This window comes from Kryptolebias marmoratus, linkage group LG21 (genome assembly GCF_001649575.2).
Source record: "Kryptolebias marmoratus isolate JLee-2015 linkage group LG21, ASM164957v2, whole genome shotgun sequence".
Classification (NCBI taxonomy): Eukaryota; Metazoa; Chordata; class Actinopteri; order Cyprinodontiformes; family Rivulidae; genus Kryptolebias; species Kryptolebias marmoratus.
Window position 1 is genome coordinate 17466826 of NC_051450.1, and position 23713 is coordinate 17490538.

The 23713-nt window shown below is 39.0% G+C and overlaps 1 protein-coding gene across 2 annotated transcripts in view; it reads right to left on the bottom strand.

Annotated features, from left to right (window-relative positions):
* stau2 (staufen double-stranded RNA binding protein 2) overlaps positions 1–23713 on the bottom strand; it is a 70917-nt gene that overhangs the window by 18321 nt on the left and 28883 nt on the right. For both annotated transcript variants that reach the window (XM_017406686.3, XM_025003842.2), the window contains exons 11-13: positions 23121–23178; positions 16412–16776; positions 6650–6763 (exon numbers count right to left, since the gene is read on the bottom strand). In XM_017406686.3, the coding sequence (XP_017262175.1) occupies positions 6650–6763; positions 16412–16776; positions 23121–23178 (537 nt within the window). The remainder of the gene's footprint in view (positions 1–6649; positions 6764–16411; positions 16777–23120; positions 23179–23713) is intronic.

Genomic DNA, 23713 nt, shown 5'->3' on the forward strand with positions numbered 1-23713 from the left:
CTTTTGTGTGCCCACTTAATCAGTTTTGCCCCAGTCTCTCCCTTTCTCGTCATCCCTCTCCAGTCGTTTACCCCTTCTCTTTCCTCCTCCATCATTCTTTCAGTACTCCTCTCCTCTCCAGTCATACTCTAATCTCCTGGCCTGAAAGGTGTTTCCTGAGGAGGGCATGCGGGCAGACAGGCAGGAGTGATGGATCACTTTGTGGATGCTTCACTTTGTCCTCACTCCAGGGCGGGAACAGGGTGGTGATGGGACGATGAAGTCCAGGACTTGTTAAGCATTTATGGAAAGAAAAACCTCGAGACGAAACTGAAATTGACAATCTGCAGTGACTACTCGCAGTGATGTCTTGTAAACAGCATTTATGCCCGAGGAGTTCACAGACTAGCTCTGCAAATAGAAGCAACAGATGAGAACTCCTGCAAGTCAAATTCTTGGATCATTACACTCAGCTGCGGTTTGATAACAAGAAAATATGTAGCCTGTCTTTTCAAACTTTTGACATGTTCTGTTCTGGTTTATACTTCTGCACCATAATGGGATTCAAAAGCCTGGAGTGAGAAAATCACCTTTATGTGTTCTAATTTTTTTTACAGCTGTGTACATGTCTATAATACTTACAGTATTATGCATCATATTGTCATAAACAGTTTTTTGCTACTTAATAAAAAATGATTGTTTAAAACTGGATGTAGACAAAAATGCTCTTTCTATAATTCTATGACTCATTAAGGTTTTGTAGATGCAAAGTCCTGTTTGTGCCAAGTCCGATGATTTAGGATCCCTCCAGGTGTTGAGTTTGGTTACACAACACTGGCACATAAAGACGAGACAGACAAGATAGATAAGCAGGGAGGAGAAGCCGTCTGACAGCTGCCAGCTCAGTTGGGTAACACTCCGGCAGGACCCCCTGTGAGGAGCCCAGCCTGGGGTAACGTCTGCACTCCAGTCGGGAAGGAAGACTTCAAACACAAGGCATGTACAACCTCTGCCCTCTGCAGCTCCCTCTCCTGCTGTTCTCCTGAGCTCCAAGGGGGATCTCTGAAGACCTAGCCAGCAGTGGTTTCTTCCATCGAACTCTGTAGCTCTCTTCAGAGATATGTACTATCGTTGGCTTTATCAACCGGTTGAACTGATAGGAGTGTTTCATTAGGACCAATTAATTTTACATCAATGTTTCTCACAGCTCAACTCTGATACACTCAGGAGACAGTGACACAAGGAAGAAAGGAGGTTTCATTAATGCATGAAGTCAAAAGGCTTTTTACAAACTAGTTCAGCAATATGGCTGCTATGACGAGCCCCTCTTTAAGCTGCCTCTAGCCAACCATAAACGCATCAATTGAGCCGGTCCTGTTTTCTGACATTGAAGCTGGCATCACGGAGGTGTGGAATATAACTCAGAACTGTTGATATAGAGCACTGAACATTAATTGTGTGTTGGACATGTCCTCTTCTAAATCCTGTGGTCAGCTGGTCATACACACTGTCATTACTACATGACACTCTTGAGCCACAATGACAGCTTACACACATATCAACCATTCTGGCTCTGTGACTCCTTCACTCAGCAGCAGGTTGACTTCAACTCCCTGTGCCGCCTCAGCCCTTTCATAAACCAAAAAGATGAGCAGATGGCGTTGTGCCTGGCTTGAAAGTGTTTTGTGAAAGCAATTAGTTGTTTTTTATTTTAGAATGTCAGGTCATGGGAAATTCATCACAATTGTTTTATTGTATTTATGGTATGAAGCATGACTGTTGCCTCACTGCCTCACTGCTAAGGTTAAGCCATAAGTCAAAACTAAAACAAAACAAAACATTCATTCAAGCAGATGATTGGATATAGCATTTGCTAACTGTAAAGTGCCAATTTTCACCAATCAACAAAGTATTAGGATCTATCATCAAATAGTAACTGCTAGCAATTTAACTTAAAAAGACACTGATTGATCCAAACCTTTGAGTATTTGCTGTCATCGGACAGCTTTGAAGAATGCAGTTGCAATGAAAGATAATGGAAAACCCTCATTACAAGCTAAATAAAGATAATACCAGGAGAGGACGAAACAAAACAAGGACTTGATGTACATCTTGGTGAAATACAGTAGTGGTCATAATCCAACAATCATTTAAATACTTGTTTTTTTTTTGTTTGGATCCCAGGTGATGTGTTGCATCCTGACAGATTAATGAGAGAAACACACAACTAAAAGAAACTTAGCTTTTCTTACTTTCTGTCCTCACTTAAACAAAAGCAGTTTTATCACTTATTCATTATTGGCAAACCTAAAACATGTCTGACTGAATGAGACTTTCTATCTTTTTGTTTTGTGATGTTTTACACAACTAAGAAAATTCATCACCTCGATGTAAATTAGGTGTTGCCTTAAGCCTCGTGATGTCATCCTTATCCCTCTGAGGCAACCATCATACTAGTTTTCAACACATTTACAGCCAAAACAACTAACTGTGTGTATGCTGTAAATTAATGCATGTCTTCCCAGCAGTCCTCATTATCGACTCCCTACAGATCTGTCCCTTCCTTCTTTATTTAAACATCACTACTCTGCAGAAATCCACATACCAACACAAGGTCAGATGCCCAATTAATTTTAACAGAACTGACATTTTGTTTCTTTAGAGAGGTTTGCATAACCTCAGGGCACAATTATCTGTATGCGGTGTAGTTGGGAATAAAAATGATCAAGGAAGCAAGCATGTGACCAAGGCCTTGTGAAAGTGATTTCTTAAGTTTACAAAACTGTTCAGTAATAAAAAGAGAGTGTTTATGAGTAAATTATTAAAAATATAAATAAGCAGCTTGATGATAAACTACATGAGAATATTAGGAAGATCCGGGGAAACCATGTACAAATTACAAGAAAGAAATCCAAAGAAAAAATTCCTCTAAAATCTGTCCCTCATTACCTGAAAGCATGTCTACAACACATTTTAATCCTGATGCACTAAGGTCAACATATCATATCCAATCAGTCAAAAAATGCTTTTGCTGCAGAAAACCTAAGCAATCACAGATGACGATCTGGGAGACGTGGTCTCTGAGACCAGGGGTGTCTCAGCTGAGGACATTACTGCACGCAAAGCAGCCTCACACACATATCCAGATACACACAGATACACACAAGATCTGGTGGCAGACAACAGTCGCCCTGTCATCTTCGATTGCGGACCACTCATGTTGGACCAGCGACACCTCACACAAAGCTCAGTGGGCCTCGGCCCCCCTGGTGTCCTACTGCCGCCACGGAGGGACTGCCAGAGAGTTACTTCAGCTCTACAGAACAAACACAGAAATCAGTCTGTCTAAAAGGCTTGTAGTCATGTCAAAATAACGCTGAAATATATCCGAGGCGTGTAATCTAAAATGTACAACTACCTGACAGAACAAAAATTATACGACTTCGAGAGTGGTGTAAAAAAAAAAAAAAATCTGTTTCATCTGAAATGGAAAGCGTGCGGACAGAAGTTTTTAACTCTACTACTTCGAGCACCCCAAGGTCTCGTATGTTTGGCAGATGGCAGAGAGAAGATGGCACACATGTTACTCAGCTGCATATCTATCACACACACAGACCCTCCAAATTGTCTACACAACGTGAAGTATTACAGCACCTTAGCAAAGTGGGGTCTTCTTATGTGTCGGCCAGTTTGTTTATGCACATTTGATCATTTAATCCTTGTTGATAAAATGCAGACAACACCACATACAGAACATCTCTGTTCTTTGTCATTAAAGCTGCTTGTGTATAAAATTCCAACTCTGTACCGTTTACAAGGATTTAATGTTCTTTTTTTACATTCAGACTCCACCCACATTATAAATACACTCCTATTATGTTCAAAATAATTGTCACTGATAAACAAATATAAAACAGTGCTTTAGCTTCTAACCTAAACCACCTATGCATAATGACATCACTTGATTGGTTTGATGTGTGTGTGTGTGTGTGTGTGAGAGAGAGAGAGATGAGAGTTTTGCAAACAGAAATGTTCAACACTAAATCAGCACTGTGTAAAAGTCTTGAGTCAACCCTCAGTTTTATATATATTATTTCAAAGCAGACAGACTTTCTTGTAACTTTTTAAAGAAGAGTTGATCCTTTGTCCCCCACTTGTCAGCTTTGCTCATTTTTTAAGCACACACTGCAGAAGATACTGCCATGATCAGGTACCAGGACTGGACAGAAAATAAGTGAAAAGTCATCAAAAATATATGTTAAAAAATAGGGGAATTCTAACTTTTGCACAGCATTATATACTTACAATATAAGAAAAAGAACTAAGAAATTCAACAACAGAGGTTGGCAAGTAAACTTATAACATTGTGAGGTTTATTATATGAAAATTCTATTTTATTAGTATATTGTAAATTAAAATTTTCATAAAAAGAATGTGTTTGCCAAGCTAGCTACAGCTCTTGACCCCACACTGGCTTTCTCCAGATACATGATTAGCATGAAGTGTACAAAGTAATTCAGTACTAAATATCTGGTGTGAGAGCTGGCCTTTGAGCTTTAAACCAATGTGGTGGTTTGGACATCTGGGAAACCAATATGGACATAAAAATACATTTAATCAATGTAACCAATAAGGAAAAAATGAATAAACTTTCATTTGAATTCAATTGCACTGATTTGCCGACGGGCCACACAAAGCACACATTTTTAGCTTAAAGTACTTCAACTATTTTTGTAAACTTATTGTAAACTATAGTTCATATCGTGATCCCATTTTCTTTAGATATCATGTTAATAGGTAAGCTGAAGATTTCCTTTGGCAAATGATCTTTATCAGTTATTTTTGTCTGCATGAAACAAACTGTTCCAGAGGCACAGATAATGCTGCAGGAAACTCCCTGATAGACATGGTTCAACACTGACTGAGCTGCAGCCAGTGACTGTGCCCGTGAGAGCTGGTGGTGAGGCCTACAGGTGTTGTAGAAAACACGTGGAACTCTGTCAAACTGAAGATTAACATCTGAGAAACACAACACACCAGCATAAACTGTGCAAAGAGATCCTCAACATCCACCAGCAGATTAGGAAACCTAATATGCCAACTTTAAGGGCCTTAGTATGCATGCCCGTTATCTGTGCCACTATCCACGCACCATCGTGAACAGCCAACAAAATTAGCGACGCCTTAAGGTCTGTTCATATGTTGGGATTTGAAGGGCTGCCGACGTTGACCCCTTATTGTTAGGTGCTCCCTTTGTGGCCAAACTCTTCACTGTACTGAGAAGAGGGAAAGAAAGGCCTTCTCTAACAGTCGGTCATGCCCCAGTGCTCCTGGCAACAACAGGTCCCAAGGACGCAGACCTGCCTGCCCTATATTGGCTTGGCTCTCCATTAGCAGTGGCGACACTAGCCCCCCGTCAGCTGTCCCATTCGGGGCCGAGCCGGCCCTTTATTAAAGCTTTGAAGACTGCTGAACAAAGGGGCGTCCTATGTTTAGATGGTAGAATGTAAGCAACTGGTTTTCTGCTTGGGCAACACAAGACAAAGAGCCTCCTTCAGAATACAGGGAGTACGCATAAGAGAATGAGTGAGAAAACTAGAGAGGGAGGAAGGAAAAAAAAATGAGGGGTTCATACCAAGTTGGAAAGATACTCCATCAGATGTCTGCAGTGGGACGGATTAAAAAACTAGAAGCCTTATTATTACAGGTGGCTCGGATCCGCTGAGATTAAAAATCAAATACACAGAGCCAAAGCTGTCCTTGTTAATAAAAGAATGAGAATCTTTGTCAAAGCCTCATCACAGAATTGCCAAATGCTGCACACTAAACTGTTACTGGGTTTCTGGGTGAGTGTAGTAATCACTGGGCTTTTCATGCTGACCCCCCCTTCAAAAAAAAACTGCAAACTTCTACAATACAAGTTAAGATGTTATCTAAAAGGATATTAGCTTAAACTGATAGATGTAATAAATTCAAATGTAAAATATTTAACATTTAAAATCCTCTTTCAACTTGCGTCTTCTATTTTTAGGGGGAAAATGTCCCTGTTTAGATATATAATCGTTACAAATATCTGTTTTACATAAATGTTAGAGATGTTCTAAAGAGATTTCTTTTCTGAATTTACCTTATTTACATGGTAAAATACACATATTCTTTCAGGTCCACACTATAAACCATGTCTTGATTTTACAACAAAAATAATCACAAATATTTACAAGTATAAAAAGTAATATCAGTATCTAATAATATCAATACTAATATCAATATGCAAAATAGACGTGCTAACGGTTTTATATTGAAATTTGTTTTTACATTAGTGTAATAAGAACAGATTGACTCATAAATACAGTCAGTGTAGTGCAAAGATTCTTATTTATTGTCTATAGGAAGTGTTTGAACAGAGCAAAGTATTTTTGTCTACAAGATAATGGTGAAAAGACTGAAACCTCTTATTTATGAAACTTGTTTTAAAGTGTTGGCCCTACATCTCCTGAGAACTTCTATAATCGCCTGTGTGGATGCACAATTCCAAACCAACTGCGTGCAACAATCCGTTATTTTTTTTTTTCTAGTAATATACTGAAGTTCTTCATCAAGAAACGGGAAATAAAAAAATGGGAGTAAATGTTTTTTTTTCACGGTCCTCAATGTTTGCATGCTGACGTACCTGGTCGTGGCTGGCTTGGAGGGTGCTCCCGGTGCCGTGGAAAGTCATTTGCACTGGGGATAAGGTCAGGTAGGTCACAAACTCCTTCCCGTTCTGCGCATCACTGTACTGCACCTGTGGGAGAAAAGGGGAGGAAAAAAAACACTCAAACACATGACCCAGAAAGGAACTGAAACATTTCAGGTGTCCAGTGAGATACAGTCTTGTGATTTTAAAATGCGGTTGGCTTCAGATCTAATCTTGCATGTCTAACTGTCATGGCAGAGTATTTGTGGCTAATCATCCCACAGCCCAGAAATGGAAGGCTAGAAGTCTAACTTTGTGTGGTTTGTGAGGGGGCGTCTGAGGTAGAGATCACATTGCATGTGACCCCTCAGAAATGAGAGGTTAACTCTGCAGGCATTCCTAAATGCTGCGCAATCAGGACCATTATGACATGATGCTCCTCTGAGACGGTTTACTCCTGGGATGTAAGGGCATTTACAAACACTGTCTGCTTGTCTGCCCTACTTCTCTCTGGCTCTGTCCCAAAGTTCGTCTGTGCACGTACATGGGTTTGCATGTGGCCTACTTATTCCCAAGACCGCTGAAGGCATCTTAATAAACAGCCCAAAGAAGGGAAAAGTCTGTCTAATTCAAAGAGACAAAAACACAGAAGGAATGGGGGAGATTTTAAACTTGGCTTTGGAGTACAATGAGAATAAGGAAAATGTAATCTTTAAAGTATAGAATATATTAATATGAAGGCTTCCAATTTCTACTTTAAAAACAGAATGAACTTCAAATGAAACTGTAAAAGCTATATGTTTATTTCATGACAATTAAAATAGTATAAAATTAATGTTATCATTGAGGTCACTGACTAATTGGTCTGAGACAATTAAGAAGCAATTAGTAACACTGTCATCACACATGATACAACACTCCTTTATGACAGGGGTGCTTGGTTTTGGTAAAAGAACGTTAGAATATTGTGCTATTACTGTTCTTTTATTTTGTTCTCAAAATCACAGTTATGGGCCAACAACAAGTAAACATGCAAAATCAGCCTATATATTGATAATCAATAGTCCTGATTTCTAAAAATTGGTTTTGAAAAATTGCCAGCGAGAAGTCCATATCAGTCGACCTATTTTTTATCATGCAACAGAATGTTTTACATCCTTTTTAATCTTAAAATATGACTATAGAGGGATGTAGAAAAAATGTTAATGTCATAGAAGATAAGGGAGACAAGACCACGCTTGTTGACTTTTATCCATTTATAACAACAACAGAAAGAAAAATCCCAGGGCAGAAAGGTTTAAGAAAGTTCCAAGGGACAGAATATGTCGAACCTAAGACTTTCAGACAATGGCTTTTAAAACAAAGCTTATCAGAAGAAAGAACAAGGCCACCAGCAGTCTTGTCTGGACTGGGAGGCTGATTCAGTTGCAGGGCAGCAACCTTACCCGACATTTTCTACGTGGTATGTACTGCTGAAGACATATTAGAGAACCTTATTTTAAATAAAAGTAATCAGTTTTCCAATTTTCTTTGCAATGAATATTATGGCTTCTCTGAACATTTGTTTTGGCAGAGAATTTTTAATATTATCACAGAAAACGTGTTGTAAACACAAGACTGCGCATGCATCTGTGTGTTTATTTTGTCTGTGTCTGTACACCTACTCTCCTCACTAGATCAAAAATTTTATCCTGTGCTGAACTTGTGTGTACGCACATGTACGCACACACCTTTTGGCTGTATACGACCTGTGACTGAAAGCTTCCAGAGTTTGTGTGTGTGTGTGTGGGTGTGTGTGGTTTCTTTCAGAATAATTTATGATCAGCCAGCCAGACACATGGAAGTCTGGCTGGCTGATCGTAATTCACACGCAAACACTGCGAGATATGAATATTTGCCCATGAAAGCATGAACAACCACGCGATGCATACGTCCAACACATGCTGGCATGCATGGGCGCCGTGATGAGACGGGCTCGCGGTGATAAATTGTGAAATGCTATCTGTTATGAGGATGAATGATGAATGTAGTAAAGTGAGCCATGGAAAAAGCCTTCCCAGACAGGTTAATCTCTAATAAATTCTCCAGACTTTAACGTAAAAAAAAAAAAGAAAGAAAAAAGACAGAAAAAAGGGAGCGCAGTTTCATTGTAAAAATACAATAATTCGGTTACACAAGACCCATGCTGGAAAGTCTGGAAACAGTATATAAATGAGCTGTGTGTTTTTAAATGTGTCTCGTGTGTTTTTTCACATCTTTGTTTAAGGGCCTGTGATGTATGATTTAATCATTCTGGTCAGTGGGCACTCTGCTCGGTTCATCCAGCTGAACTGGAGCCCCTAGTGATGGCGCTGGAAGAACTATCTGCTGTCTTAAAGCCTTTTATTGCAAGGAGATATATACTTTTATTTCATAAAATTAAACTCCGAAGTACAACATGAAGTAATTTTAAGTTGCCAGAGATCTGTAGGTTCTGGCTACAAGCTTGTGTAAACAAACAGCAATATTAGTTTCCTATGGTTTGTGGCAGCATTAATAAAACTATATAACTGTTCTGTTGTTTTGCAGGTTCTCAGGTCTAAACCAGTTCTCTGCTCAGTGCTCAGTGTCAGTGTTTTATAGATATTATGATGGTTTGCTCAAAGTGTATAAAGATTATGCAAATTTTTCTAATTTGGTTGTTTGAAATTTGCTTAATAAAAATTAATAAAAGTAAATGTGCAAGTAGGGCATTCCAGAATTACTTTTACTTTTTTTTTCCATGATCTTGTTTTAATATTGCCAGTTGCATTTATGTCATCATTTGTTGCCCATCACATCAAAACTAATCAACAAGAGAGGCATTCCTTTTCATTTGGTTCACTTGTAAAGATATTACGATGAAGTTTAATTTCATTAACACTTTCAAATTCAAGAAAGATTACCACAAAATTACCCCAAACTATCAAATTAAATTCTGCAGTCCACTCTGTAATGAGCTGTAGACTTGTTTTTTGTCTGTTCATATGCTGTGAAGCTCTTATTTTCTCTTTTCTATTCCTCTCAGGGATCTCTAAAGCTGGACACATTGTTGCTTTAACACTGTATGTAATATTGGACTACATATGTAAACATGATGTGCTTCAAAAGGCAGCCAAATTCTGCTAACAACAGCAAAATTGGCAGGTCACCAAACATCACCCGGAGGTTTTATTCTTTCTTGGTGGGTTTTTTGATAAAATAGTCAAAGTGCCTGATTACTCCGAGGTTTTACCAGCCTCTCAGATCGGCAGGCTGGAAAGAAAACTGACTGACCTGGCAGCATCAAAGAACACCACGGGATCATCTCATTTGCGATGATTTTAGCGGAAACTAAAATAACGAGCATCTTAAAAACAAAACGTCTATTCTCGAATCCAGCTCGTCTGTTCTGAGCGCATATTTGCATGCATCTGTGAGTGCATACATTCTAAACAAGCCCAACTAATCATCCCTGGTCTCATCACAAAACACAGCCTCTAATCCACTTCCTTCTGAGACAAAGAAGCAGGAGAGTTATGCAAGACCTGCAATTGATCGGCGGCACTAATGTGGAGCGACCTCTGACATCTGGCTTCTAAAGCAGGATGGTTCCTCTTCCAATTCCAACAGCCTCCTTCATTTGAACAAATGCAAACATGCACAAAACCAAAGCAGCAATCAAACTCAGCATTCATGAAAGCCTGCTAAAATCTGTCAAACAAACAAACATGTGGGTCAACACCTAAAATAAGGCATCTGCACTGAAATGAATACACCATAAAAATATACAAAAAGGCTGTTATTACATCGGAAACAAACAGTAGGAAAGATATCGGACCAAATAACTCCAACCTGAGAGCAGGCTGATTATCAAAGAACATGGAAAGCTGTGAAAATGTCAGCTGTGAAAAGCTGACATTGTTGGTGAAAAGCAATTAGGCTCCACAAAAAGCCAGTTCAATGGGGTCAAGAGTATTTAAGAACACTGTTGATCTTCCTTCCACTTCTAGTAATAGCAGGATATTGACGACAACAAAGGTTCTACTTCGAAAATGCACTCGACATTTCAGTCCTAACAAGACGTGACAAAGCAAGCTTTACTGAGATCAGTCTGTTAATGAGAAGCCGGTTTCTCAGGAGTGTGTTAAAAATAGCTGACCAAAAAACAGACACTGCATTCTTATGAAGTAAGTCATTGAAAAAGTCATTAAACTTCCAATGAGGAAAGTTTTCGGCATCAATTACACTGGCAAAAAGGCTGTTGTTTTGGCTTTACTGAATAAATTAGATTTGTTTTTGGGCAAAAGCTCAAGGCACAGAAACAAGGACTGGTGTTATGAAAGTACAACAACTCAAATTCTGACTAACTAAAGTAAAACATAGGCAACTAAAGTGCTAAACTGAGGGCAAAACATCTAATAAGTAAAGTAGTTTGTCCATGTGCTTTTCAATTTTCTTTACATAAATGAAAAAATTGTTTTTCTTCCAAAAGATGGGTGGTACTTTTTAGTAATCATTTCCTAAAATATTAGAAATACGTAAAACATCTACAACCTTGGGACAAATTAAAGTTCTCCTAGTTTTCTACTGCATTGCCAAAATAAAATAAAGACAAACATGGACCAGACGTAGAGACTTTCAGATTTTTTTCTTTCTTTTCAGAAAAATACATGTTGTGACAAGCTAAGGTAGCCTAGTTGCCACAGCTTCAGTTTAGCATCCTTTAAAGTGACAGAATCTCAGTTTCTTTCAAAAGTAACCAAGCAAACAGGCTCTGAAAATTTGAAATGAGAGACTAATGATCGTGAAATCAGGTGCATCAAATTGTAAGACAGAAATAAATTTATCCATCCTACATACATGATAAAAGTTTATGTAAAATTATTACTATAATAAGAGTTTAGTTAAAAAAAACATGGGAGTGGTTTCAGAAATGGATGAGACTCTACAGAGTTATTATGGACTTATTTATGGACTGAGCAGTTATAAAGATGTTCTCCATATTTATTTTAACACTGAGAGAAATAAATCCATTTCAGTTTAATGTCTTCATATTTTATCACGTTGTGGCAGCAGTATTATAGTAATAAAAAATTTAGACTGTAAACTTGCAAAACATTTTAATTATCAACATGGACAAATGTAGTTTTGACGACTCTAGAAAACAAAATCATTGATTTTACCACTCTGTTGTTTTCTGGTGTTGTTTTGCCCGCATAAACCAAACATCTTGAGATTTTCATGCAAAGACGACGCCACAAATTTGTGTTTTTTGAACATTTTTTACCCCCTTAGTGAGCTGTCATGAGAACACTTGGGAGTTTGTCTTGTGAAAGAGCTCCCTGAGTACAGGCGGACTTAAAGCCTGGTGGAAGAATGTAGGCCCGAGCATTTCTGAGAAGAGCAATTGCGTGAGGATAATGCAGAGTATTGTTTAAAATTCCAAACAAAGTGCCAGGGTTAACACACCCTGCATCTCCTCACGCTGAGACTCCGCTGGCACACGACCACCAACACTGCACAGCGTCCAGAATTCAGTGAAATATGATGAATACTATCAAAATACAAGAACAGAACAAAGGCAAGTAAAAACTGATTATGCTGCACATTCAAATGTGCAATATGCTGTGGTGGCATTCCATGGTATTTGATTTAAAGCCCTGCAAATGGGCTTGATTGCAGTGTAAAAACATCATCACTCAGTCTTCCAAAAAGACACACAGACGCAGGCGTGCACATCACCACGCGTGCAGACTGCCACCATTTAAGCAGCGACTGCGCGCCGAGCCAGCACAGCACTGGCGGTCTGATTTATACCGCCGACAAAACTTGTTTTCGAAGATCGCTCTTCACACAAATATGCCGCAGACTGCAGCTGGAAGCCATCACCGTGCCGCAGAAATAAAACGTGGCGGGATTAGTCGACCCAAGATGTATTTTCTAAAGCAAATCCCTGAGTAAACAGAGAGTGGAGGAATGAGACGATGACAAGAAGGTTGGAAACAAACTGTTAGTCTTTGAACGTTTGCACCGGATCACACGTTTGATCTTGATACAGAGAGATGAGCAAAGAGGATCAGGGGAGGAGGTGGAAAGAAAAAGGGTGTGTTTGCGTATGCGTAGAAACCACCAGGCAGGGTGCTAGGTGTAGTCGGCACCGCTTGAAGTGGGATTTTTTTTTTTTTTTTTGACACGGCCGATGAAGGAAGTGGGGAGAGAGAAGAACAAACAATGTGAAAGTGTGAGAAATCCTGGGAACTGCAGTGAGTGGATATCAACACCAGCCTCCCGCCAAGGAGACTGTTTTCATTAACATGGGATTTCCAACGCAAAAGTTTGGATTTCAGCACAGTGAAGAGCACATCCCTCCCCTTTCTCTAAATTAATCTTCCCAGTTAAACCTGTTGTGGCTTAAAAAGAAACAGCTGATTTTGTAAAACAAGGGTTGTCTATCAATTAAAGGGGAACTGTTCTGAATGAACAAAAGGGATAAATAAACAACCTGAAACATTAATGTAGTGGTACAATACATGATATAACCTTTATTCACCACATTTAAAGAACAATGCATATAATGGTTTTAATCCTCGATCAATTAAATGTAATATTTAATTCTCACTGAAGTGTAAAGAATCTGCCTTTTTGTACTTTGACTCAAGTAGTACACAAGAGAAATAATAAGTCATTTATTACGTTAGGCTTAATGTAGGCCAACAAAACACTACAGGCTGGATAAAGTCAACAGTACAATAGACAAAGAGCCTCTGTCATATTTTCCATTACAAGAAAAGAACCCAAATTTAGGCGGTTCGTGTTTTGATCCAGATTAAAAAGGTGTTACATTCATTCTGCCTGCCAGTTATTCAGGAATATGTCTTATACTAATAGAGCTGCTCTGTCCTGTTGTTTTTAATGTTAACTTGTTTAAAACACATTTTTACAGTATATGTAGATGACATAAAAACCAAACGTAATTCATATTTCTATGATATTTAATGTAAATTATTACCATTAGGTTGCTAAACAGTTAAGAAGGACCTGTTTAAAAGGTTTCTTTAAGAATACATTTTGCAAAATGACATTTTTATAGGAGTAGAAATACTAGGAAAGAATCAGCAAGATGTTAAGTGATGAATGTATAATAGTAGTAGAATGGAGACAGCAGTATACTACTATAAACAATATTAGAATTGTAAATATTCATAGAAAATACAAATATTTGTTCCCATCCCATCTGAAAATGGTTGCACTGTTAAACTCTAACTTAGGGTTTCTGCTTTACACTTTTTAATAAAGTGAACTGACGTCAGATGGGATGACAATTAAGCGAAGATTACAGAGTAAAAAAGGACAACCAGACACTGCAAGACTTGGACCAAACCTGTCAGGATGTTCAAACAGTGAGAACAAATATTGAAGGGAAGTAAATTTGGGGTCATATAAAAAAAAAACAATCATGACAAAAGAATTTTCAAATTCTTGAAATGTTTTGATGGTATTATGCAATGCAGATGATGGGACATCCATTGTCTTTAGAATTTTCCACTAAAGAACATTATTCTGATATTTTTCCTCCTTTTTTAGACGTAGATTTTCACAGACTGCTGAACCTCTGCCCATCTTTACTTCTGAGAGGTTCAGCCTCTCTAAAATGTTCTTTTTTTACCCAGTCTTCTACTGACCTGTTGCCAACTAACCTACTTAGCTGTAAAATGCTCCTTCAGCTGTTTTCTATTTGTACCACTTACTGTTACAGCTTTTTTGAGGTGTGCTGCTGCCATAAAAATCAAAATGACCTTGTTTTCCCCAAAAATGGTCCAATTTCCTTGTTTCAACATTTAATCCGTTTACTATGTTCCATTGTGAATCAAACGTGGATTTATGTGATTCAGTTTTTATTTATATTCTTACAACATTCAAACCTTTTCAGAATTGGGGTTGTACTTCATCCTTGTTCCATGTGTTATCTATTACTTTTTGCTTTTTTTTTGTTATTGTTATTGCCCTACTTCCATCTGTGCCAACACCACCCCTGGCAAATTAATAGCAAACCAGACACACATACACATCCAAACAGATGGGAAAGGGGTGCCAGAGTCCTTGCTTTAGGTTGGCACGAGTACAGGATACTGTTGCTACCACCAGAGGGTATTTTCAAATCAAATCAAAAGAGGGGCTTAGAAGGTAAGCTTGAGCCAGTCTCTGAGAATGCCTGAAGTGCTTCCTTAAGTTTCATCAAAATGATATTACACATTTTCTAACCAGAACAAGAGATCATTATCAAATTTTTTAAAATAAGCTTCAGTAGACTAAAACACTTGCTAGCGGATGAGCGTTATAAAGAAAAGAACAGTAAATGATGAGTGGAAAATAAGGCACCTTCTGGTAAAGCATAAAAATCTGCTTGTCCTGAAAATATACTTAAGAATACATAAACCCCTAAAAAATTTGGTGAACATGACTGTTCTCATTATCAACCCACATGATATGAAACATCCTCTCAGTGGTGCACACATTGTCTGCATGTCTCAATTACAGCCTGAATTCTTTACTTCAGAAACACACACACACACACTTACCCACTCACTCAAACACACAAACCAGTGAGTACAGAGTGATGCTTGCCTGGATATTTACTCACAGAAAAGTCTGTAAGCAATCACATCCAAAAATATGGTTAAAACCATGTAAAACGACTTATACCCAATAACTTTAGGAAACTGTAAGAAGACCAACTTTACAGACAAGTTTTGCCCAACTCATCCATTTCCACTAAACAGAACCTGCTGTGCATGTGTGTGTGTGTGTGTGTGTGTGTGTGTGTGTGTGTGTGTGTGTGTGTGCTTGGAGAGGCAGCAGAGCTCTCTCAGGTTACATACACACAGGAAGGCTCAGAGCAATAACAAAGGCCTTTCAAAGAAACCCTCAGCAGGTTAAGATAAAATGTTTTCGCTCAAACTGATAAAAAGCATCTGTAGCCTAAATGAGCAGGCGCTGGTATCAGTGCAGTGGTGCATGCAGCAGATCGGACTCCACAGATTAAAACGGACACCAGGGTGTCTCCCTCGTGGAAGCAAGCGCAGATTGAATGCACGAGCGTGACTGGACCGGTATCGACAAAAACACCTGTGACGTTCCAGCGCCATATATCCATGTCTGCCAGTAATGTCCACAGTGAGAACCAGGAAACCGATAGCGTGTTATCAAACTGTTCCAAACGCTAGACTCTCCATGAGTCCACTTCAGCTGCTGGAGAAACACTCTAAATCTTACTTTTTTTTTCTTTTCACAATTCTCCACTGCATGCACGCAACACTGTAGGACTCCTATAACTGAACTAGAAACTATTTTCGAACTTCAAAAGAAAGACAGAGTCGGTAGATGACAAGTGAAATTAATTAAAACTTCTACAATTCAAATTAGAGGTTAACGTGTCGTGTGTGTGCCAAACAAAGACCTCTAAAAAGTTGTGAAACATAATACATCACCAACAGAAAGTTGCATTTTTAAATCAAGATCTGTAAGTCAAATGTGTACAACTTTGGGTAAATTTCAAACCAATAAAGAAGAAAAAAGAGGGGAGTTTTTAATGGATAGTTTTTCACAATCTGGTGAGTGCAGTGTATTTATGAGAAATAGGAATAATTGGAAAACTACAAAACAAGTACTTGAGTTAGATTATACCAAAATGTCTATATTAAAATATGAACTTTAGACTTTTTGTAGATCTACAGAGATCAAATCTTTGCATCTTACCTGGAAGCCCTGGATGTGAGCCAGGTAATCCAGCTGTTGTGCTGGCTGCACTGACACTCCACAGGCCATGTTCTTCCCTTTCATGGGCAGTGATGCGTCGGCTGTGGGGGACTGAGGTGACTGACCGTTAAGCAGCAGCTCTCTGGCCATAGTAGCAGTTGGGCTGGGCGATGTGGGTGAGCCGCTGTAATATGGAGAGTGTCCTGGGGGTACTGGGGCAGGGCAGGGCCCCATGTCTTTGGATGTCATATAGTTGATGGATCCTCCACTGCTGCCACCAGAGCCCGGTGAACTGCCACTCTGCTTTCTGCTGGCTTCCATCTCCTGGTAGACGTCGGGGCTGAGGTGGAGGAGACCCTTCTGGGCTGGAGGGGGGGGTCACAGAAGAGTGGAAGGGGATTGGATAAAGCGCAGGAAAAAGGGTTAAAAATAAAGACGTATGATTGAATAAACTGATAAAAGTGAAAAGAATAACAGCGTTAAAGTACAAAACCATGAATAAAAAAAAAAAAAAGGGATGCACCAATCGATTGACTGGTGATCAGAATTGAGCAACTTTTAGCTTGACGGGGTGACTTTTAATGTGTCTTCATTTTATCATCTGCTATCCTCAATACCAGAATGTCTGAAGTGTAGTGTCGTGAGAAGAAATGCTAATAAAAAATAAAAAAAGGGTTGAAATGTGTGAATGAATGCATATTACCAAATAAAATGACACTGGTGAGACAAAATCCTACATATTTTAGGTTCATACTGTGTACAGTCTCTTAATAGTCAAACTGAACAACAACAAAAAAAGAATCAACAGTTTGACATTTGCATTTACATAACATACATTTTTTCCTCATTGTGACCTACAGAAAAAAATCTGGTTCTTATCTCGAGTAAAAATCATGTGTAGACAGATTTCCTGGTCAATCATTTTGAGACAATGCAAACTGTCTCTGTGTGCCCCTAACTGTGCTCATCGGCTTCCCATACTGACAATATACGGTCAAGTTTGAGTCTGATTAAAATCAAATGTTTGAAAGAGTCTGCTGGAAATCACACAGCCTCTTTCTTTCGCCTCTCGAACTCAAACGCAGAAATACAAACGGAGCATCCACCAATATCAACAGAGTGTCTATGACTTCATTGTTGATGGGAAACAGCGGCATCAGCTAACCAGCATCCTGTTCCACTTACGACGACTTTTAAAATACAACAGAACCCGGAAGTGGGTCGGTTCTTTAGAGACTATTTCAGTGTCTAAAGGGAACCTGGATAGACACTTTATTTGAAAAAGCTGAAGCAACATTATTGTCTAAACTGCTTGTCTAAAATAGCAACTTAGTCCAAACATGCAGGAGTTTTCACCAGCTGAGCACTCCAACATTATGTCCTGTTTCACACAATTTGGAGACTATTTTGGACTTCGACATCATTAATGTAGCTGAAATAGACCAAGGAAGAAGACAACAATGAGCTTAATACTTTTATCAAAGCTGAGTTTGAAAAAATAAAGACGCTAAGTGTGCCAGAAAAGGAAAAAACCTGCAGAAATCTGAAGGGCAAGGAAACGTTAAAGACAAGAATGAGCTGTGAGCCGGTTACAATGGAAGAGGATGTGAGGATGAGTGGATACCAAACCCATGAGGAACCTCCAGGCCCAGCCAAGGTCACCAGAGACAGGAAGGCCAGCTGTCTGTGTGTCTGTGCGTATGTCTGAGGGCTTGTTTGTGCGTGCATACGGACTAACAGCTGGGAGAAAGTGGTGTGGAGTGAGCACATGAATGACAGTCCACTTCCTGTTTCAGTTAACATTTACCATCACACACAAAGTCGGAGAGATTTGCACACTTGTAGCTACCTCTAGTCAAAAATTCCTGGAAACCTGCTGACAGCATTTCCCTTTATAAAAAAAAAAAAAAGAAGCTTGTGCTTTTTCCAAAAGAAAAGAAAAGCTGAAGGAAACAGCAATGAAATCCTAGGCTTATTACTCATTCTACAACAAACTCCCCACTGCCAACAGTGACACAACCAGGAGGATTTTTTTTCCAACCTTTCCAATGATGACAACTGCAATTTCAATTTACACAAATAAAACTTGCAGGCCTGCGCATTTTGAATGTTGCACCGTAAAAGTGAAAGGTGCAATCCAACATGACATCAGCAGTGGACGAAAACTACTAAAGCGGGAGGCAGTCGGCGTGCATGCGAGGATGTTTGCATCTGATTGAGTGCTTGAGTGTCGGACGGTGAGCGTGAGAAGAAGCAAGCGCGAGCGAGACAAAGAAGGGGAGCCAGAGAGAGTGAATAAGCAAAAGTGACTGAGTGTATTTCTCTATGATGTTGAGACAGTGGTTGTGAAATTGTGTACATGACGCGAAAGGGGGGAGTGGGAGAGAAGCAAAGTGAGGCTGAGAAGAGGGGATAAATTTAAAAAAAAAAAAGCAATGGAGAGCTGTGTTTGTGGTGCTGGTTCCAGGCAGTTGCTGAGGGGTCCCACCCAGACTCGGTGTCCGGTGGGCCAGGGGAGCACTGGAGGGAAGCCAGAGCCAAGCATGAGACTGATCGAAAACAGATAGGGCCGGAGCCCACCGCTATAAATCACCAGTGTGGAGCAAGACCTTTACATAGTTCACACATGCACACAATGCACAGACACACACACACACATATATATGAGCAGCAGGAAATGAATTGTGGCAACTCAAGTGAAAAGCCCTGCTGCAATCCCCATGGGAATAAAAGGGAGAAAAATCACTCTTCTAACTTCTTTTTTCTTCTTTCTTTTTACGCTCCCTTCCTGTCTCTAAGCCACCCTGTTTGTTGTAGCAGCGTCTTCCACTGCTTACACAGAGCAAAGAACACACACACACAAAGTTTGGAATGAAGGCTGTGGGTGACTAAGATATGTGTGTGTGTTTTGTTTGCAAAAGAAAGAACTGAAGATACAGCAATAAATGAACAGCCCTTGACACATTCACCCACTTTTTCCCACTAATGCAAAAATGCTCTGCACTATAGAAAAGAGGAGTGGGTAAATTACAGAAACGTAGATGTTAAAAATAATTTTTCCAGGGCAAGAGAATGGTATAGCGATAGAGATATAAAATTCAGATAACCTTAAATGTCAATAAACAGAATCTGTTAAAGCAACAACAACAAAAAAACTAGTACAGAGGTTTTATTATACCAATCCTAAAACAAGAACATTGATTTTATTTTACACATTTGTTGGTAGGATTTGTTGCAGCCTTATTACTGCTAGGCTTGTGAGTGTTTTCATACCCCATTGTTACATTTTTACAGAGTTAATCAGCCATAAAATTGTCATTTAAAAGCAGGTAATGTTGAAAAAAGTGACATATTTCAATGTTTTAACTGCAAAAATGAACAAGAAAAAAAGGCTGTAAAGGAAGTGCTTCAATCACGGATAATGAGCTCATTAAGTAATTGTAAAAAAACAAAAATAACCATATCCAGGTACTACAGGAATGTTGGAAATCTGGTCTGTTCCCTATTTGTAAGTTGGCTGGTACCAAAATTACAGAAAAGTTAAGTTTCAAAGAGCAGCCAATCACAGATATCGTTAAAGGCCTGAATAAATACAGGTACTACCTTTTATTAACCTAAGGAACACAGCCTTTTAGCAATGCTACACAAAATGTAACATTTATTTAACTTTGACTTGATGTGACTAATAAAAAAAGCAATGACAAAACAAAATAAATTATACCCTTCAGGAGATAACAAACCAAATTCACTAAAAGTCAGTATAGAAGATGAAAAGATAATTTTGTTTTCTGTAATACTGACTCAATCGGCACTTCAGGAGATAATAGATGATAAAGAAGGTAACAAACTGATTTGATTTTTAAAAGGCTACAAAAGTAACAACAGTGTGAAAATATGATATATTCCTTAATATTTAATTTTAAAATCCAGATTAATCTTAAAAACTAACAGCTTTATACTGATTATCACCACATTTTTAAATAGTTTTGACAGTCATTGTAGAAGGTTTCATGACATTCAAACTCTTGATATCATTAGACCGATCTTATAGGGCATTCAAGCAACAAGAACGAGCGGGGTTAAACAGAAGGTACAATTGTTTATCATCTCCATGTAAATAAACTCTTATGTTACATTAAAAGAACAGTGTGTATTCAGAAAAGAAAGGCCTGCAATAACCCACTGAAACACACCTTGAGGACATTTTGCAGATAAGGGACTTGAGTTACAAGAAATGCCTTTCAGAAAGTAAATCTGAACCTCTGCAAGGCCAAGCCTCCAAGTTTATATAACTAATTACTTCAAAAGAAACGTGACAAAGATTTGTGTGAATGTAGTAACACACCAAAAGCACAAATAAGAAGCCTGCACTGCACTGTAAACTGTGCCGTTTCTTTACAGCTAGTACTTTGGTGATTTTTACTTCCTATAGCCAATTAGAACCAAGCAGAAATCAGGAACATCTTCCATTCACCAAATGCAGAAACACGGAGAAAACCAAAACCAGCTGTGTTTGTTTGAATGAGTTGTAAATGGTGTTTATGCAAAAACATTATTTAGACATTAGTGTTGTGTGATTGTGTGTATTTTAAAGAACTATACAGTGGATAGGTAAAGCTTTGTGCTGAGTGTGAGATAAGTGAGAATGGCACCACACCAGAGGTTCATTTGAAGCAAAAATTAGAAAAAACCACCAAATAAGGAAGACTTGTTCCCCCAAAGGGTTCTACTCTGGAGGTCTTGGGCAAACGCTGGAGCTGGAGCGACCACAGAAGCCACAAACACCAAAACAGTCCATCCCAGAGAATAATCATTTTTTTATAAACATAATTTAGATGATGTATATTTCAGAACATTTGACGTGAAAGCTGAATAAATTGTGTCTGAGGCCATGTTCTCATCTGGACTCTTTATATCAAATCGAAAGCAGCAACACATTTGCAGGGTTGCTCATTCAAATGCAATCTGCAAAAGATGAAACCTCACATCTCTTCTGCTCCCCGGGGTGAGGCTGGATACCCTTAGTACTTCCAAAGATCTCCGTTAAACCAGAGCAGACAGCACATTTGAATCTAACAAGGTTATCTGCTTGTTTTCCACATCACTCAACAGATCACTGTTCATCTGTCCACAGAAATGTTGCTTCTCAACCTACATGCATTTACTTGCAGCCATTTCAGTTGAAACTACTAAAGGAATGACATTTTTTATCACTTTGGGACATCACAGCAGTGTATGTCATTCTGCTGCATTGAGACCTTTAGAAGAAATTCTTTGCACAACACTTTGGAGAGCAAAACAGCATGTAAAATACAATGTGAAGGCTTTCACTAGCTGCTGAACAAAGTAAAAATGACTTTTTTAATGTTTTCATTTTGCTTTCTGATAAGTCAGCCAACTTGACAACAAACCGCCGAGGAAAACCAGCTGTTTCTACGAATTTGCATCCTTGCACTTTTCTGGGATGATTCCTTGGAGTCCTACTCCCCTCTATAAATAAAAGTTTATTTAGGGTCATCCCATTTCCATGTATAATGCAACATAAATCTCATCATGGAATTTTTGTGTACTTGTCTTTGCGCAAATTTTATTTTCCAACGTCTACTTCAGAACTCCCCTTTTTCTGTTTCTCGCTTGCACACAAATGTTTCAGCTAAATGTTAAAGTGATTTTAAAAATGAGAATGTTTTTAATGTTTTGGCCTTGTGTCCACATCGAAGCAACTTTTTAGGAGCCTCAAAATGGTATTTTTTGTAAAAAGGTTCCTGAGTAAAAAAAATCTTGAAACAACCCACTGTGTTTTTGAGTAGACCAGTGGTGTCCAATCCTGCTCCTGCAGGGCCACTATCCTGCATGTTTTAGATGTTTCTTCAATGAATGAGGGATTAACAGGCTTCTGCAAAACTTGAAGATCGGCTGAAGAGCAGGGAAACAACAAAAACATGCAGGATAGTGGGCCTTGAGGACCAGGATTGGACGCCACTGGTGTACACAGATAAAACACAACCTTTTGAAAACAGTGATGTCATGTCCCCACCTTGAAATTGACCTACAACCCGAGAGGGCATCTTCCAAACGTCATGCCAGCCAACAGCTGTTACCAACCATGTTGCAGATTAGATGACTAGAAGAGCTCAAACCACTTTAAAAAGATAAAAACAGTCACAAGAGGAGGTGTAAAATAATGATAGAACAAGGCTCTAACACTGAATGATGAAAGATGACGGATTAATATGAGTTTGAGGAGGTTCTAGTACTTACCACAATGAGGACTTAATCAAAAACTAATTTTCACTTTCATTAATAAAAAAAAATCTTGTTTCATATTAACATCTACTGAATATCTGTAGAATGAATGTGTGAGTGTGTTTGTACATGTCTACATTTCAGAGTGTTGTGTGTTAATCCTGAGTGAAAAGCTCTGTTTTTTTGTTTTTTTTGCTAAGGAAGGTAGCAGGGGGAGTCCCCAGAGGGCCTCTGTGTGGTGGCCCTGTAAGCCCGTGTGAATAAGCCTGAATTCGCAGGCTCCCCACGAGGACGCACGGCCAATTAAGCTGACAGTCAGAAGCCCATTGACCAGTCACAGAGATTAAACGCCGGGCCATCTCGGTGGCTAAAACCACCTGCAGGATGGAGGGAGTGATGGAAAGCAAGAGAGGAGGAGGAGGAGGAAATGGTAATAGACACAGAGAGACGTGCCGATACTCACTGTTACTTGTTGCTTCGGTAAAAGGCGCCTTTTGTCCATTCCAGCCTTTGTTGTCCATCTGTAGTAATGCAAAGGGAGGGAGAGAAGAGGGAGGTAAGAGAGATGTCGATTCTTGAGCAGACAGCTTCTTCACGCATGTCAGACAGGTTCCTTCCTACTGTTTGGTAGACAAGCACTCACAAGATGGGATGCATAAGAAGACTACCACCTCTCTAAGCCAGCTACTCATTTAGAGGCTGTTGTCAGTGTTTAGTAGCCTAAAAAGATTGTTTTCAATGTGTTAATTCCTCTATGATTCACATTTCACACGGATCAAAAAAACTTGTGTGTGAAACAGAAGCAAACCAGATGTACGTGTCAGCTAAAGACATGATATGGCTGTAAACAAATGCATCCCAGTCTCTAAACATCCTTTTCGGATCTTAAGTGGGAATGCGCCATAAATTAACTTGTGGGAGAAAAAAAAAAAAAAAGAGGAGGAAGGACAGATGTAGTGTGATGGAAAGTGATCCTTAAAGAGACAAATTCTTCCACAACAGCTCTGGAGATCTGCGGGTTAAATGAAAAGTGGGGCACCCAAAATGTTCTTTAGA